The sequence below is a fragment of the Amphiura filiformis genome, chromosome 19 (assembly GCF_039555335.1).
Source record: "Amphiura filiformis chromosome 19, Afil_fr2py, whole genome shotgun sequence".
Classification (NCBI taxonomy): domain Eukaryota; kingdom Metazoa; phylum Echinodermata; class Ophiuroidea; order Amphilepidida; family Amphiuridae; genus Amphiura; species Amphiura filiformis.
In genome coordinates this window covers 40,760,467-40,780,450 of record NC_092646.1, presented here as the reverse complement: position 1 = coordinate 40,780,450, position 19,984 = coordinate 40,760,467, and the positions used below count along the sequence as shown (strand labels likewise).

The 19,984-nt window shown below is 36.4% G+C and overlaps 1 protein-coding gene across 1 annotated transcript in view; it reads left to right on the top strand.

Annotated features, from left to right (window-relative positions):
• LOC140141304 (phosphatidylinositol phosphatase PTPRQ-like) overlaps nucleotides 1-19,984 on the top strand; it is a 177,717-nt gene that overhangs the window by 113,389 nt on the left and 44,344 nt on the right. The window contains exons 7-8 of the mRNA XM_072163131.1: nucleotides 16,087-16,215; nucleotides 17,497-17,787. Of these exons, the coding sequence (XP_072019232.1) occupies nucleotides 16,087-16,215; nucleotides 17,497-17,787 (420 nt within the window). The remainder of the gene's footprint in view (nucleotides 1-16,086; nucleotides 16,216-17,496; nucleotides 17,788-19,984) is intronic.

Genomic DNA, 19,984 nt, shown 5'->3' with positions numbered 1-19,984 from the left:
AATGGCATTTGTTTACTGATCATATTAATCCATCAGATAAAATATGCATTCAAATAAATCCTTTGTTTAATATGTCATTTGTTTTTTTCATTTTCAATTAATAAAATTTAATAATTCTATTGAAGAAATCTTGTGACTTAAATATTAATGCATCTGCATGAAAAAGACAGTTCTATATATTAATAGGTATATCACCCCAAAAATAAGCGCAGCAGAAACATGTTATTTGACGCTTTTAATTGAATCATCGTTATGAATGCTTCAAAAAACAAAAAACAGAATTGAAATCGGATAATGCAAAGTGATGTAACGTCAACTTGAAGATACCCGGAAATCGGGCGAAAACCTGCCACAAATTGCTATAAATGGCAAAATGGTAATTTTGGGATTTGTAATGCTTATTCGGACACTTACTTGAAAAGGTAGCATTGATTTAAGTATTACAGATTAATTGCATATCTTTCGGACTTCGTTAAAGAAAACAAGATTAAAAAATCTCTCCTCGAATAAATGTAATAAATCCACCAAATATACAATTTTGGCCATTTTGACCAATCTGCAGACAAATAAAAGCTTAAAAGTCCAGCTAATTAATATGCAAAAATAATGCCAACAGAGAACCGTACATGATATGAGGATGCGGTTTTTTTGCACACATAAGTACCCAAAGTTCTTTCATTTGGTAACAAAAAATACACAAAAAGTCATTAATTATGCAAATTAGCTAATTACATCTAATTATATATTTATGCCATTCTTATGTTAATTAGGCATATGTAATTTTTACTTTTTTCAATGTTTTATTTATGTTTTATTTATACAGCATGATTTTGTCAAATATGAACCTGCTGTGATGTTGAATAAAGAAACTGCAGTTAATTGCCTAAGTGCACCGAGTTTTCAATTGGTATAGGGAAGTGTTTCACTCATTGTCCAAGGAAAAAAAATACATGATAACAAACACTGGTATTTCAGACCGGTGGTACTAGGTCCTCTATTTCGAGAGACCTATATTTATTGATTTATGGACGATCTAAAAAATTCATAAAACAGGTCTTAACTCTTAAACTAGGCAGTGTTTAATTTCAAGCGGAGTTGATAGTGATTTAGGAAATGTTTCACCTACCATATATTAAAAAGACAAATTATTGTGATCAATGAAACATAACGAGGAAATCGTTTTTTGACATGTATGTTTTCAAAATTGGCCAACTTTGATCCGCGCGCTTTTTGATTCACTGTTATGTATGCGTGCACAGTATGACAGAATTATTGTGCAGCCACTGTGACATACCTAATATTAAATATCAATAAATTCTATGCTCAGAATAAGTTGGTTTATTATTAATACTGATTCTGTTTCATGGGCAATAATATTAAAAACAAAAATACATATTAAATATCAATAAATTCTATGCTCAGAGTAAGTCGGTTTATTATTAATACTGATTCTATTTCATGGGCAATAATTTAAAAAACAAAAATACATGCCTGGGTGACATTGTTTGGTTTCTTTGCAGCAATGCCAAGAAAATAAATGTAATTTTGGAATGTTGCATGTTTTGATCTGTTTGCAAGGTCTATGAGTAAATAGTGCAACTGAGTAAATTATTTCAGTGAGCTAACCAATGGAAAAGACCGGGGGGGGGGGGCACTCAGCTACATTGGTGTACACATGCGTGAACAAAAAAACGCGTAAAAAGGGGTCTTTTTTTCTGACGAACGCGTAATGCGCGTTCCGTGTTTAGGGGTCTAAAAACGCTGTTTTTCAACAAAAAGGGGTGTTTTTTTTGTAACCAGCAAAACGTGTTAAGGGGGTAAATTTTCGGAAAGCCTAAGTAGTACCAGATTTCATAGTTTGATATATTGCTTTCTATTTGAAATAAATTCTTACCTGATGAATTTTAAAAGAATATGTACATTGTAATTCCTTTTTTAGCCATTGTGACCCTCTCCATTAAAGTGTATTGTTGATATTAATAAAAAACCTGCTAAGGGGTCCAATTTTGACCAGAACCTGTTTAGGGGGTACTTTTTTTGGGGAAAGTGCGCTAAAAACCTGTTAAGGGGTGATTTTGAAAAACAGGGTAGAACCTGTTTAGGGGGTGTTTTTAAAACCGTTGTTCACGCATGTGTACACCAATATAGCTGAGTGCCCCCCCCCCCCCGGGGGAAAAGACAAGCGCTCAAATTTGCCACTTGTCCATATTGAGAATTGTAAATGCATTGGACAGCAATACAGAGATGTCCACACATCTTGCAAAAACCACCAAAATTTAGGTCAAATTTGGTCTGAGGTGGGCCTTCAGTAAATTACATTACATTACATTACATTACATTACATTACATTACATTACATTACATTACAGTAGATTACATTACATTACATTACAGTAGTTACATTATATTTGTACATTACATTATGTGACTTTACAGTAAATTACATGTACATTACATTACATTACATTACATTACATGTACATTACATTACATTACATTACATTACATTACATTACATTACATTACATTACATTACATTACATTACATTACATTACCAATACTTAATAAAGCACCTTTACCTGGCGATTCAGAGCACTATCAACATGAAAATACAAAGAAGACATGAAAGAAAATCGTCTTGTGATGACGCAATTTTTTTCTCTTTATACCTCAGTGAGGTTGGCGAAACGCCTTTATTTTATTTAGTTTATATATCAAGCTCAAAAACTTGCTATTCCACAATATTATGCTCAAAAGCCATGACATGTAAATTAACATTATCAAAACATTATGTATAACTTATTACAGTATATTCAAATGAACCTTAAGTTCATCCCAGACATTTTGATTTTCTTTTATAATTGTTGGCACATTTTCTGCATTTGTTGTTATTTCATTCAATCTTTCTACTTCATTAATAAAGAGCATTGGTATAGGAGTAAATATATTGGTTTCACTATATCTTATTTTGGCCTTGTAAACTGAAAACGATGCTATAATTAGTAGCACACCATACCCTTTTCCAGCAGTGCTATAATTTCCCATATTTAAATTGTACAATGCAATATGAACTGTGCATTGTGTCTTTTAAAGAGAACTTTCTATAGAAGAACACTTTCAATTAGTAGTAAGTGACAACAGATATGTGACATACTTGACCGATAACAGATTTTTGAGACAGATTGATGTTGTAAACATAGGTGGGTGTAAAACCAATACCATTATTTTGGATTTGCAAAGGCAACTACTCTGACCTTCACCTCACATACAAAACTAAAGCAGATCATTCAGAGACCACCTTTCAATTAGTAGTAGTGACAACAGATATGTAGGGGAGACCGGGGATGGAAGTTACACGGGGAAGTTGTTACACCTCTCAGTGTGCCAAGCTGGAATAAGAGAGGGCAGGCTAACTGACATCCATATGTTGCCTACACATCACTTGGGTATACTGCCAATCACGAGCTTTCTCCATTGTTCTACTAAAATGTTAAGTCAAAAAAACTTTTTTTGTCCTTCCCTAGTAACTTTCTGACAAAACTGTAATATTGTAATAGCTTCAACAACTGGAGGTGCGTTATGCTAGCTTGTTATGGTAAATATAGTATGTGTAGGTCACTAATATATCCCAGAGTCATGACCTGTAATTCTGCCCCAGGGTTGTGTTATAATGGCTTATGTGTGTAAAACTCCCTATGGGGATAGTTGTTACACTATAACAACCTACCCCATGTAACAACCTACCCCAATTACATTTTACATGTGTTGAACTAAATTTTGGTTCAATTTTCAGGTTTAAATGTTTCGATATGTTTACTATGTATTTTGCTTTACCTAGAGCTGTAATTGTTCTCCTGTAATGATGCCAAGAACCTGAAAAAGGTAGATGGAGAGGGGAAAACACCTCTTAATGTAACTTGAAGCTGCTGCCCAACGTGTGTTGGAATATGGTGATTCTTTGCGAGTTGCAGCGGCTGACCATAATATAAGAGCATCATAGTTTAATATAAATGAACTTATTATAGAATAAAAATGATCTAAACGCTTCTAAAGGCATATAAAAGGTCCATAAAATTTTGTAACATTGTAACAACTTACTCAAGATGGTGTAACAACTTACCCGGTATCGCGGGTAAGTTGTTACAAAAATACCTTCATTAATTAATTAGTAGTTAATTAGTTGTTTGATGTTTTCATGTTTTGTATGCCCCAAGTTTTAGTAAACATAATGGGCTAACCACAGACCCAAGATGGAGTGTTTGAGTTCTTTCATTGGAATTATATGGGGCAAAATGTGAATTTTGTAACGTCCATCCCCGGTCTCCCCTACCATATTTGACTGATGTTTGAAACATCATAATATGAAGTTGGTTAAAGCCAAGATACTCTTCCAAATTATCAATAATATTTTGGGATTTTCAATCAATCAATCAATCAATCAATCAAGAAAGAAAGAAAGAAAGAAAGAAAGAAAGAAAGAAAGAAAGAAAGAAAGAAAGAAAGAAAGAAAGAAAGAAAGAAAGAAAGAAAGAAAGAAAGAAAGAAAGAAAGAAAGAAAGAAAGAAAGAAAGAAAGAAAGAAAGAAAGAAAGAAAGAAAGAAAGAAAGAAAGAAAGAAAGAAAGAAAGAAAGAAAGAAAGAAAGAAAGAAAGAAAGAAAAAGAAAGGAAAGAAAGAAAGAAAATTGAAAGGAAGGAAAAAAGTAAAGAAAGAAGGAAAACAAGAAAGATATAAACAGAAACGAAGGATGAAATGAACGAAAGAAAGAAAGATATGCATAGGAAGAAAGAATGAAAGTAAGAAAGAAAGATAGGAGAGAAAACAATGAAGAAAGAAAAAAAGGAAGAAGGAAAGAAAGCAAGGCCAAAATGAAAAATCAATGTATAGGAAGGAATCAACACAACAACAACCTGTCAAACCCAGTCCATAGACATACAATGACCATCTACCTTGCTCCCCCAGACCCATTCAATAAATTACCAAATTATCTGCCCTGTCATTACAATGTAGACAAAGACTATTTGATGTAGATCAATTCTTGTCAAAGGCAAAGAAATTGTAGTTGGTGACAGGTTTATAGATACGCATATTGGAGTTGATGACAAGTTTGAGACCAGGACAACTGGCTATAAAGCAGTATACAGACTTTTTTATTAACGTACAATATTGTATGTACAATATGTACGTTATTTAATCTATTGCCATTCTATTTCCAGTAATGTTTAAGTTCTAACGAATGTTTGATGACGTAAAATCGATAATATATTTCTGCTAGATATTGTATGTAACATATTTTCGATTTTTCGTCATCAAACATTCGTTAGAACTTAAACATTACTGGAAATAGAATGGCAATAGATTAAATAACGTACATATTGTACATACAATATTGTACGTACAATACTCGGAGTCTGAAGCGCGCTTAAGAGCACACCTTTTACCAAACACAACTGCCTAATAGACAGTTAATAGGCAGTTCATAGGCAGTTGAAGACAAATGACTGCCTAATCAAACTATCAACAAGAAGTTGCTGGAAAATTAGGCAGTTGAAGGCCTGTGACTTAGGCAGTCAAAAGAGCTTGACACAGATATGAAGGTCTATAATAGGCAGTCACTATATGAAGCTCTAATACTTTGATTTTATATCTAATCAAAATGAAGCTCTAATACTTATGATTTTTTCATCATCAAAATGAAGCTCTAAATGAAGCTCTAATAGGCAGTCAGACCTAATAGACAGTCAGAAGCTAATTTGCATAAGTCATGACCTGGTCACATGATCACCAACTGCCATTTCAAATTTGCTGTTGGATTCAACAAGCTGTTCTTTAGATATGGTGGTGTTTTAATGGTCTCTTCACACAAATCATTCATTCTTTATGGGGAATTTTATACTACAGATGATTATACACCTGTTGATGCACAGGTAAATTAAAGGTTCCCTTACCTAAAAAACTAGCATTCTCTAAGCACTCACTAGGCATTCCATTGAATGGTAAAGAACCGCTAATGAATGCCTAAATGGTGAATGCCTCCAATACTATAACATTGAGCTAATAGGCGGTTGTTAGCACTCAACCGCCTGTTTCTAAGCCCTCAACCGCTTATAGTGGTTCATAAGCGGTTCATAAGCCCTCCTCAGAGGCGAAATATGTAAATGAGCTAAGCACTCGAACCACTAGGGAGGCATTGAACCACTAAGGAGGCATTCAAACCACCTAGCATTTAAACCACCTAGGAAGCATTCGAACCGCTTGGGAAGCATTCGAACCGCTTGGGAAGCATTCCAACCGCCTAGGAAGCATTGGAACCGCTAGGAAGCATACCAACCGCTTCAGAAGCATTCCAACCGCCTACAGGTTAGCACTCGAACCACTTACTAAGCCCTCAACCGCTATAAGTGGTTCGTAAGCGTTCATAAGCCCTCCTCAGAGGCTAAATATGTAAATGAGCTAGGCCCTCGAACCACTTAGTGGCATTCCAACCACCTATGAAGCACTCCAACCGCCAAAGAAATTTCCAATTGCCTAGGAAGCATTCCAACCGCCTATAGGCATTCCAACCGCCTATATGCATTCCAACCGCTTATAGGTATTCCAACCACCTGTATAATAGCACTTGAACCATGATATAAATAATAATATAGCTATAGCAATTCTACAAAAGTGAGGAATAGGAATGCACTGCAGAAAATCGCAAATGGTAAGCCCATAATTAATATACTCCCATTTTTTATCCATTGTGACAGAGGCAGAGGCATTTTAATTGCAAATTCAGCTTAAAATTCAGTATTCACATCAATTGAGTGAACGCAAAGATGTAACAGTATACTTTTCCATATGATTTCCCGTATTTTTTTTTCAAAAATAGCACTTGAACTTGAATCTTATAGGGTTGCTGTAGGAATTCTATGAGAGTAAGGATTAAGAATATGCACAAATTGAACTTGAATATATCAGCAAGTATATAGCCATGTCCCGAAGCCATGGGCATCAGCAAGATCCACTAAATTGCATCAAATTCATAACTGATAAATTGAGTAACATATCCTAGTCTGCACAGGTTAGGATTTCGACGTTGTATCAATACTGAAACAACATCGAAGTTTCAACCTAACCTGATTTCAACCCTTCAACCTAAAAGTTAGTTGATATCATGTTGAAATTTCAACGTTGATACAAGGTTGAAATTTCAACCTGATTTCAACCAACATTCAATGCAGAGCCCGGATGCAGAGGTTGAAATCAGGTTGAAGTTCATTTGCAAATACAGCCTGATTTCTGGGATCAGTGTACGTACACAAAATAATTATAGCTACATAATGATGTACCGGTAATTTGTCACTGTTGTTTGGTTTCATTGTTTGAGGTTTCATGCTCTTTGCTTGAGCTCTTCTTGCACCATATGAGTGCTTTTTAGTGGATATTTGTGCGTGGTATAAATATACACTATTATTATTAATAATAATAATGCCCCAATATACATACTAACTAGCCTCTCCTTCCATATTTCAAGAAACTGCCTACATTACATCTAGTCATATTTAAGCTTACCTTTTATACATACACCATCCATATTGTGGCATATTATTGCACACAAAGATAACTACATGGATCACATGTATACATGTATGATGTTGTCCACATAATATGCATTGTCATGTAACATCCCAAATGTAAAAAGTGGAAAAATAAGGTCTATAATAAAGCTGGAAACATGAAAGGATAAAGATTCCATCATCTCTGCATTCACACCAGTTCAAAAGTGGCAGTTAGAAATATATTCCCATCATGCACCTGTTTGACCCTTGGGTCAACCACTAAGGAATGCTAGTCAAGGCTATAGCAGAATGCCTAATTGAACAGAATGCCTATTACTTAGAAATTTTTAAACCGAATGCCTAATACTTTTTTCAGTGGAATGCCTATTACTTTAAAACAATTTAACCGAATGCCTAATACTTAGAAATTTTTTCAGTGGAATGCCTATGACTTATCCGAATGCCACCGAGTGCCTATAGCAAACCGCCTAATCCTAGAACCACTTGGAATGCCTAAGTTATGAATGCTTAGGAATGCCTAAGTAAATAGTATTGAGCTTTATTGAGGGCTTAATGAGTAAATAGGCATTCGGTAGCATTCTTGTAAGGCATTTGGAATGCCTGTGAACCAGCTCTATAGGCATTCATTAGCTACTGAGTGCTAGTGACCATCTAGTACCTCTACCCTTAGCACTCGAGGGCTTGGCGAATAGCTACAGAATGCCAAATAGGCATTCATGTTTGGTAAGGGTTTGCAGGGTTGCATTGCAAGCAGTATAACTGTTGTAAGCTTATCAACTGCATGTACAGATAATGTGTGCACAGGCTGCTGAATTTTGCAGTATGCACTTGCATGTATCCAAAATTAGTTTTCTGTGATAACCTTGCTTTCTAGCAACTGCAAATTGGATTAATATCATTGGCAATAACTGATACGTCTTAAAGCTGGGGATCGGAAGTATAGTGGTACAATCCCGGGGTACAATATGCCGCAAAGTATAGCATGTGGTGTACTGATGGGCCCGGGTTGGCACCTATACTGAAACTTATAATTGTTCAAAATTGTCCGGGCCTTGGATTTTAGTTTTGCATTTTACTTTGTGTTATCATGTCATTATATGGTGTACAATTTATGCTTGGAACTCAAAATCATTTAGTGTTTAATCAGGAACAGGGCTGTCAACTCTCACACCTATACTCGTAGCGCAGTCTAAACGAGGAGACAGAAAAGCATAGTGTGTGAAGTGTATTAAACTGTGCACACTTTACATACAAAACGTTTTCACAGGAATGTGAGGAGGTGTGTGAGGAGAACTTAGCACAAATACAATTATGGATCTCCTCGAATTGAAGGAAATGCCGGAAAAGACGCCCTAACCCTGGAGTTCTCCACTTTGAGAAGCTCAAATTACTGCTTTTTGGGTCTAACCTCCTCAAATTCCTGTGTTTGTAAACACTCAACTCCTGGTTTCGCACGCGGTGCACAAAGGCATTGGCCGTGAGTCTCATGCATTGGGTCACTTTCTCACGGTCTCACGCCAGGGTAGTATAATCTCACTCCTAGGTATTAAGTAAATCTCACGCAAAACGCTGGAAAATGAGTAAAATCTCACGCATCATCAAAATAATTTGTTGCTCCTACCCCTACCCCCCCGCTTTTCAGATTCTCGAACACCATGGCTCAAATAATGGGTCAAAATGAACAAAAATATGGTGAAAAGATGTCATGTTTTCCAGAAAAAGACTGCAAATTGCCTAATGTTGGCTGCCTGGCGAGATTTGAGGCTTCATTGAAAGAAATTATGGCATGTCGATTGATTGTCAGCTGAGGGCATGCTACAATCAAACATTCCCCAATAATTAATAACCAAAATGGAAAGTAAGTACTTGATTCATGAAAACAAGTTTCCACAGCAAATCGGGAGACATCCAGCGATCTTCCTGTAAAATCACAAGCTTTCGTTTTATTTGAGGCTGTTGACGACGGCAAGGAGTGTCTTTTGGAATTGCAGGAGAACGTTTTAGGTCCGATGGAGCCTTCAAGGAGAGCTGTTTTATAGTGCATTTGCAATAGAATGTAAGGAGAAAATGGTCAACTAAGGAGAGCTAAAAATCACTCTCCTATATCGGATTTAAGGAGAGCAGCTAGAGTGATTGCTCTCACTCTCCTCAAAAGGCATGTCCCTGCAACTGCTTGGATTAGAGCTTCATCTGAGGCAGTCAACTGCCTAATTTAGAGCTTCATTTGACTGCCTCAATTTGAGCTTCATTAGAGACTGTTGACTGCCTAAATTAGAGCTTCATTTTAGGCAGTCAACTGCCTAAATTAGTGCTTCTTTTGAAGTCGACGACTGCCTAAATTAGAGCTTCATTTGAGGTGAACTGCCTAAATTAGAGCTGAAGGTGAAGGTCTACGAACTGCCTATAGTGCTTCATTTTGCCCATTTTACAGGTCTAGGTACTGCCTATGTGCTTTCAGGTCTATATAGAGCTTCATATATCAACAGCTTCAAGTGACTGCCTGTATTAACTGCCTAATAACTGCCTAATGAAGGCTTTCATTTCGGTAAGGGATATCCTTCTTATAAGAGCATTGTGGTGGGTGCTACTAGTTTGTAAGAATATTCGCGGCTCACGCCGCTCATACTCTTACTACTACTAAGAGCAGGTTTACAAAATCAAAATGTGAGTCTTTCTTGTTCCAACCATAAATAATATGTTCTAGAGACACGTTCAAATGTGTGTGTGTCGTAATTAACACGCATTCTTTAAAGAAAATCCAAAATGATGTATTTTTCCTGCATGATATGAAAAAGTGTTCATAGTCCTCACGACAATTGCAGAAACAGCATTCGTCCGAATTCCTAATCTTCCATTTCAATAGGTTTTTCTTACACGGTATTAGGTTATATAAAAGGTTATATTGAAAGTGTCCAAATTTGTTTGAATTCTATTTTTTATTTTAAAAGTGAAGATTTGTCTCCAAGATGATTTACTTGTATTACAATTGAAGTGATCTTGCCAATATTTAACGCATAAATTGGGTCGCATTCTGATGGCATTAAAAGTTTATATATTTGTTTTGTGGATAGCTTTGAAATGTGTAGTTTGGTTTTCCCAACTTGAAATAATCGATCATTGCCCTTTGTTTTGTTGAAATCTACATGATTATTTAAAATTAACGTTTTCCATTCTTTTGGTATTGCTGTCAGTAATGTATGCAAGTTAAAAACATCATTTGGACACCGAACTATTTGTCTTAGCTCAAAAGAGTTATAAAACGATTATTGATTACAATATCACTTAAGTACATTATACCAGCATCTTTCCACTTCTTAAACATAAGCAACTTATTTCTAAATTTTATGTCATTATTGTACCAGATTATTTGATCATGAAGTACTCTTGCTTTGTATAAAGAGGCATCAGCATTCTTTTTTGTCTTGTGATGACGCAATTGCTCTGATAAAGTGATATATAGGCACGGTTTTGCTGGCCAGCGAAGCCCAAGACCTGTGGCAAAGTGTCGCTGACCCAGTGCTTGGCATGCGAGGGGTCTCGGTTCGAATCCCACCTAGAGCAAACAACTTCTTTCTCTGTTTTCTCTCTTTATTCCTTCCTTCTTTCCCTTCCTGTCGCCAAAAAGCCCCTGGGGGTTAGGGTTAATATTAAAAGACAGAAACAAATTTGACTTATGTGAGTGTAGGACCCAGGTATAGGACCAAGCCTGTGAGGTTAACAAAAGATTTATTCTGTTCAAGTCTTTGTGTCCACTAAATGTAAACTGTAAAAATAATAATTGAGTAAATATTAATGGTAAATAAGACAAATTCTGGTCACGTTCACCTACTCTCCTAAATAGTGACACTGACAAATTAAGATGTCATATTTGTGGTAGATGATGGATGACTATCGATCATTTATTGTTGCTGGTAATTTGTTTGAAGTTTAAAAATGCCAAGAAAATATGATATTGCTAAAAATGCTATAATATAAGAAAGCACAGATCAAACTGATCTGGATGAAATATGAACATATTTTATTACAGACCATTTTTATATGGAATCCTACTCAAATTTTACTTAAACTAAAGGTAAAGTAAAGGTAAAGGAGACTGTATAAACAGTGATCGGAGTGCCCATCTCTCTTTCATTGGCGATTGGGCCAGACTCCTCCATGTAATGTTGCTATAGGGGGATCGCTACACCTCCTCTACAGCGCGGCCCTGATTTGGTAAAACGATCTAACTTGAAATTTGGACATTTTGAGATAAATCCATATCTTGGGTAATGTGAGGGCGCTCTTTCCATTGGTGACATCCTCAAATCACCATCATGCCACCAAATAATGAGATTTTTATATTTTCTAAGACATTAGATCTGTTTAATAATATATTTTATTCAAAAAGAAAAACGTCAAGTGTTCAAACTTAAAAGCTCTTTTTCTCGAAACAGCGATTTTAATTTCAAGTTAGATCATTTTACCAAATCAGGGCCGACTGCGAGTCTGTTACCTTCCCAGCATTTAAGAATGCCGGTACCCATTTAAGCACCTGGGTGGAGAGGAGTAAACGGGATAAAGTGCCTTACTCAAGGGCACAACACGATGGCATCACCGGGGCTCGAACCCGCAACCTTTCGATTATGAGTCAGTGCCCGTTCCGCTAGGCCACCGTGCTCCCAACTTAAACTAGACCACATTTAGTCTGAAATGGATAACATGTCCACAGTAGAGTAGAATTCTGGTTCTGGATTTATATTTGATCCTAAAACCAGATAAAATTTGATCCGTTTTTAAAGACTGTGCATATTTGAAACCCAGTTCTGAAATGGATCAGTTGGAGTAGAATTTTGGAACACATTGATCTTGAATTGAATAATCTCATATAATTCTGAACCGGATCTAAATTGATCCGGTTACGCTTTTGAACAGTTTGATATTTGCTTGTTGACTGTGCATATAACAACTGGGCTAAAAGTACCAAGGTTTAGATGAGATTTGATTCAATTATGGTGGCCTATTGTGTAGTTGGTTTGACTTGTAAACAAATAAGTTTGACTTTTATAGGATTATCGCTGGTGGCTTTTGATTTTTAGTAGCGATATAAGGGCATGCATGAGGGTAATGCTGGACACAAATGGTTGCTACTTCATGCACGATTTCTGAACAGATTATTGACAAAGTTGGGAACTCTTTGTTAAAACTGTTATTTATGATTGGTTCATGCGAGAATGGAAGTATGGATGCTTAGTTTATTTACTTACTGAGTCCAAACTTTAACATTATTGAATTTTCTTCATGGTACATGAACTTGTTCTAACCCACGTTCAGTTCTGAGTTATGCGATCAAACAATACAGTCATGTGTTGATCAAATTAATAAAGCTGTATATGATCAAAAGAAATTCTCAATTTCTTTTGTTTGTTTGTTTGTTAGCATTTTGTTTATTCGGAATTTTGGCATACTATCATCCCTGGATAATCCAAGGAAGATTTCAAAGGCAAATATTTCCATTGGGATCCATGACAAAGCACTGAGTGGAATGGGACAGTCAGACATTGAACACCCTACTCTTTTCTAAACTGACTGTGAAATACACTTGCATGTATGGTTCTCTGTACATGGGACTGACAGCCCTCCAAAGGACATGTCAGAGTGCTTTTATGGTTCATTTACTCAATTAGATTATTTACTTATGTACCATATGGGAAGCAGTATAAATTTAAGTTACAGGTGTTGCCAATTGAATTCAGTCTTAGGGGCAGTGGTGTAGCCAATGGGGGAGGGGCAGAGGGCCGGTGCCCCCTGCTCATCAGTGCCATTGGTTCATTTTAGGCCGTCGGTAGACGACGGGCCTTGGCTAAAAAAAAATTGGGTCAACAGAAAAACATGTTGGCTGTTTACGTAAGCACATTGAATAATATTGATATATAAACATTTTTTTTGCCCTATCCCCTTCCCCTCCACTTTTTAGATTTTCGAGGTCTGCACTGGCCCAAAAAAATTCAGGTCAACAATTCACAACTTCCATCAGCAAAAAACTTTTGTCGGTACATTTACAAGTTGTGCTCCCCCCGGTTCTGAAAACCTGGCTGCACCACTGCTTAGGGGGCATCAAAAGTTTTTGATGTCCGAAGTTCCAACTTTTCCAACCCCCCCGAAGTGTGTATGAACACTCCCTTACTCTGCCCTTTAATGTTTTCAGAATATTGTAGTCTAAATAATAGTCAATTATTATCAGGTGACAAGCAGACAACTAATTTTGTTCAATGAATGACTCATTTTTCTATAAACAGACTTTGAAACTTGATCTTGTACGTGCGGAACTTGACATACTTACATGCTTGTTATGTTTGCCTAGTCAACCCCTACACATGTTGACTTTTGTCATGCTCCATGTTTTCCTGCGTTTAAAACATGCTTGTTTCTCATGATTGGAATCGCTTCTGTGTTACACTACACCTACGCGATATTAATATGGACTATTCCAGTTGAAATCCATAGTCCATACACCTCCTAAGGAAGGCATCACCTTAATTTTCACTACATTTGAAATATATCGATAATTGATTATTCATTATTGATTATAATTAAAGAAATTAAAGATTAGAAAACCGTTAATTCACACTTTTGAATTGGTTTAAGACATGTAATGAAGTGTATACCATTTGCACATTGGCCAAGTGGAACAGGCTTTGGCTTATAATCAGAATGTTGCGGGTTCAAGCCCTGGCAATGCCATTGTGTTGTTCCCTTGAGTATGGAACTTTATCTTGATTACGCCTCTCCACCCAGGTGTATAATGGGTACCGGCATTCTTAAATGCTGGGAAAATAGCAGACTTGCTGTGGAGGAGGTGTGACGATCCCCCACAGCAACATTTCATGGTGGAGTCTAGCCTAATCGCTAACGAAAGAGAGATGGGCACTCCATCCTATAACAAATGCAGGTTCGACTCAATTACCTTTAACTTTTTACCATTTGAAACATGTATCCTTTGCACATAATGATGGAGGATCACTGCACTGTGTAGTTGGATTTCGCACATAATGATGGAGGATCACTGTGTAGTTGGATCCTGCACATAATGATGGAAATGGAACATATACAGTAACTGTAAAATATCTTTATTCACATCTTTTTGTGCTATTCTAGTTGAAATCCACACTACCTCTGTGAAAGATTTAGCTGAAGTCTTCCACAGAGGGAGTATGAGTTTTGATTAGAATAGACAAATTGGGTAACTTCTTTTTAAAATACTCACTCCAGTTGTGGATGATACAGGTGAAGCCATATTAATACAGAGGGAGTTTGGGGTTTCAAAATTATTAACTGTGACCAATTACATTTGAAAAACATACTCCTCCTGTGGAAGATATTTCCAAAATCTTCCACAGGGGTAGTGTGGATTTCAACTGGAATAGCCCATTGGGCTTCATGACAAGTTCCATATGCAGTTTGGATTATGAAAAAGTCTTCTTGCCTGCCTGATCCTGCCTCAAAAAAGTTGTGGAGTACAACAAAACACTTTTTTTCTCTTTGCCTAAGCTTAGTTATAGTTGAAGTACCAAAGTAAAAAAATTACCACAGATTCGCTTAAGGGCTCTGCTACACAAGACCAGTTTTTAAAGATATCAATCTAAAGCTAGATTTAAGCTACTAAACTTGTGTAATTCCTAAAAGATTGAAAAAATGTGCCGGAGAGATAAATAATAATTTGAAATAGGCTTACAATGAAACATATTGTGGAACTTTGTTATCGATAAAGTTAATTGTGTTCAAACAAGTTTAGAGTCAGATCTGAAATCAACAGTATCAATCTGGGCTCTGGGTCGGGGCTTTCACACCTGGTGTAAGGGAGGTTTCAGTGACATAGAACAGGAGCCCCCCCCCCCCCGATGCTGGCCACTGGAATTTTTAGACATTTTTTTTCCAATTTTGACACCTTTTTTTTCCAATTTTGACACCCCAATGAAAAAAAATCCAGGCTATGCAACTGGGATGTTTGTCTTCTCATGGAGAAAATGCAGTATCATTTATGCACTCACTTGTAGGTATTGTATTTTCCATTGGAGGCAGAGGTATTTGTTGTTGTGATTTTTAATCGTTTTTTTTTTTCATTGTATTAAAAAAACAATACAGAATAATTATTTGTATTATTTGCATGTGTTGGAAGGTTTTGTCTTCTGGAAACTGGTCCGTCAGTATACCGATCCATATCTTGCAAGCAATATGTCAGTAAAAGAGTAGGGAGATAAGAAATTATAATGGGTTATGTGAAGGCAGAATGGTTATGAATAAAAACCTGAATGGCTGTGCATTTCTCTTGTAAATTTTTCGACCTGGTTGAATTTGATTGTGCGGCCGGCAACCTTTAAAAAAAAGTTTGGAATATTTTGCCATCGGTACATTTGCATTCTTGCACCTCTCTTGGTATTGAAAAGCTGGCATTGAAAAATGACAAATCTGCATATTTTCATATTTTCAATCTGTATTCTCTATGATCTTATTTATTTTTTGTTATATATTTTGTTTTGTTCTTTCAGTTCAAGACCCATGTCCAAGTGGTCCAACTGGTTTTGTAGGAGACTTCTGTGAATTCCAATGTGACTGTCTCAGTACACAGACCTGTGTGGCCTTAACGGATCATGCTAAATGCTTCTCATGCACATCAGGTAAGCTTACAAATGTGACTGCCTCAGTACACAGACCTGTGTGGCCTTAACGGATCATGCTAAATGCTTCTCATGCACATCAGGTAAGCTTACAAATGTGACTGCCTCAGCACACAGACCTGTGTGGCCTTAACGGATCATGCTAAATGCTTCTCATGCACATCAGGTAAGCTTACAAATGTGACTGCCTCAGTACACAGACCTGCGTGGCCTTAACGGATCATGCTAAATGCTTCTTATGTACATCAGGTAAGCTTACAAATGTGACTGCCTCAGCACACAGACCTGCGTGGCCTTAACGGATCATGCTAAATGCTTCTTATGTACATCAGGTAAGCTTACAAATGTGACTGCCTCAGCACACAGACCTGTGTGGCTTTAACAGATCATGCTAAATGCTTCTCATACACATCAGGTAAGCTTACAAGTACTGCCTCAGCACACAGACCTGTGGCCTTAACAGATCATGCTAAATGCTTCTCATGCACATCAGGTAAGCTTACAAATGTGATTGCCTCAGCACACAGACCTGTGTGGCCTTAACGGATCATGCTAAATGCTTCTCATGCACATCAGGTAAGCTTACAAATGTGATTGCCTCAGCACACAGACCTGTGTGGCCTTAACGGATCATGCTAAATGCTTCTCATGCACATCAGGTAAGTTTGTGATTTGATTTGATTTGATTTGGTACATTAAGATCAATCACATACAAATACAGACTAAAATACAGCTACAGTACTATTTTTACAAAATAAAATAAATTGATGATAAAAAGTAGCATCAAAACCCCGCTCACTTGATGCATAACTAATCAGTCTATGTTCCAAACTTTAAACAAGAGAATTGATCAAGCCAGTTTTGGATTATACCAAAATGTCTTGGGGGGGGGGGCTTACTTTTTTGGAACTGTTTATTACATCCTTTAACTCACCTCACTTTACTGTAATGACTGCCTCTCTGGTTATACCCTGTACATTTTTGTCAGAAAATGAGGTTTTTTAAAAGGGGATAGAGTCCAGGGATACGGTATATCATGGTCATTGGATGTTTTATTTAGTAGGCAAGTTTCTGTAAATTTGAATTTTTAAATTCAAATTCACAAAAACTCGCCTACTAAATAAAACATTTAAAATTTGAGTGTATATTTTATTAACATTATATGCTACATTTTTGCCACAAAAGCTGCTGATCACTATAAGCAAAGCTGTATCATTGTTCATTGTTAATACATTCTCATGTTTATATTCATGTATATTTATTCATCTTTGTATATCACAGCTGCTACATCTGCACCCACTGGCATCACCCAGGAATCACTCTCAATCTCCGAGTACAAGTTCACATGGAATGCTATACAGTGTGGTTCAACAGGTGTGGACTTTGACCTCTACCATTATCGCCTCATCAACCAAGCAGATCCAGAGGACATCTTGATTGGGGAGACTGGTACAACAGAAGTTACTCTCACAGGGCTGACACCCTGTGCAGACTATGCATTTAGTGTAGCAGGTTACACAAGTGCTAGTCTAGTGTATAGTAATGAGATTATGATCACAACAGGAACGGAAGGTAAGTCAACCCTATGGATTAGACTATCATCGTATAACAATATGAAAATTGAGTTATTAAATTTAATCATCGTATAACAATATGAAAATTGAGTTATTAAATTTAAGGTTCTCACTAAGAATTTCCTGTTAAATTTGAGCAAGAATATTTTCACACATCCCTAAAATAATTCTAATTGTTTTAAAAGCCAGTTAAATCAATTTTTGACCACAGAAATTGTTATAAATGGAAAAAAGTTTATGTTTCATGTTAAAATCAATGCCAATTTTTTAAAACGGAAAATAATAACTTATCATGACATTTTCTTGTTTGCCCTGTCTTTGAAAATAATTTATTTTTGTCCTTATTGTTATATCGCATTGTAGATGTGAGAAGCACATTCAATGTAATGTAATGCCCCCTTTATGCAGCTGATTTCACTTTAATGTTGGCTGACATTTTTGTTTGCTTTGATTTGGAGCCATGTGGTCATACCCATGTGTACTATAGTGCATGATGGTATCCAGTTTCTGTTAACCATAACATAATTTTTTTTCAAGTAATTTGATATTATTTTAGGATTTTTTCATCACCCTTGATAGTGTCTATATTTATTTTGAAGAATTTCATTTGGGAATTGCAAATAAATGGAATAATTGTAGATGGGAATGTACTTATACACTTGGTTACAGAGAAGAATGGCAGCCCCTTGCTTAGATTGACGTGAGCGCTCTGTTAATGTCGAGCGACATACGCGGAGCTTTGTGTTCCCTTCAAGCGTGCTGATCTGCGCCGACCAACGTAATCAGCCAATCAGATTATTGGTCTGTTGTTATGATTGTCAGACGATTGAATCAGCCAATCAGAACCCTACTTTTGTGTTATGCTGTGCACGCTCTCAAAATGTAAACAACTGTCGTTCTTCTCTGCCACAAACTGTAGTACTTGTTGGTGCCCTGGTTTTGTTTTATGTGCCTTTGTGAGATAGCAAAGCTAGTAGGAGCGAAGTGACAGTGGGAATGTGTATTAATGCTTGATGGTACCCATGTAGTACCTTCCTTGACTATATGTTGAAAGGTAGCTTTTACCATAAATCTAGTTGGAGCTCAGAGACAATGGAAATTAATTTTAATGCTTGATGGTAGGTAAACAATTAGCCTAATTTTTAAAGTAGGAAAGCTTGTTTTAGCAGTCACATGACTAAGAAACAATGTTGCTGATAAGTGTAGATAATATATGTTTAACCATCTCAATATGTCTAAAAAAAGGGTCGCTCTGTACGTAGACACACTTAGGTTGTGATACCTAGGTCCAAATCTTAAGTACATGTAACTTGCTCAAGCCAAGCCAATTACGAATGCTAGCCTGTATGAAAAAGAAAAGCTTATAGCAGACTAATTTACACACCACAAATTGCAGCAAAAATTAATAAAATTTGACATTACCATACTTTTAATATGTCCAATAAACTGCATGAAGCCATTTGCATGACATTCAATGTAGCATTGCAAATATATGTCTGCAATTAATCATGTTAACATTTTACTAACTTTGCATGAAAATGTCATAATTATATTTGTGTAGCTTTGCATGGCATGCCAACATACCAAAGTAACAATAATGTTGTTGTTGTTTGTTTGTTACAGCTGAATTTGTATTGCATTGTTACTGCTTGTGTCTTAGTCTCTTCAATTTTTGTGTAATTTTGTGCTTGTTTTCTTGCTTTTTGTTTTACTGACCATAACTTTATACTCATTCTGTGAACACTGTCTAGAGACAATTTATGTCTTTGCCCGATGAGGCATAGACATACCCCAGACAATTTATTGATGTGGCATAGACATTCCCGGCAGAGAGGGAGAAGGGACTCAATGGGACCCATTGGGTTATTCCAGTTGAATTACATACATCCCCTGGAAGACATGACCTTAATCTTCCACACAGGGAGTGTGAATTTCAAATGGGGTTACCTGAATGGGTGACTCCATTTGAAATCTTCACTCCTTGTGTGGGAGGTTAAGGTCATGTCTTCCATAGGGGGTGTATGGATTTCAACTGGAATAGCCAATTTCTATACCCAAGGCCCAGATTGAACACAAATTTGACAATTTTTCTCAAAAAGTTTGAATGTTTTTGGAAATTTTGGCTCAAGATTCACAAAATTTGACCAAGTATCCTGACAAATTTGAGATAATAAGAAAAAGACCCATCTGCATGT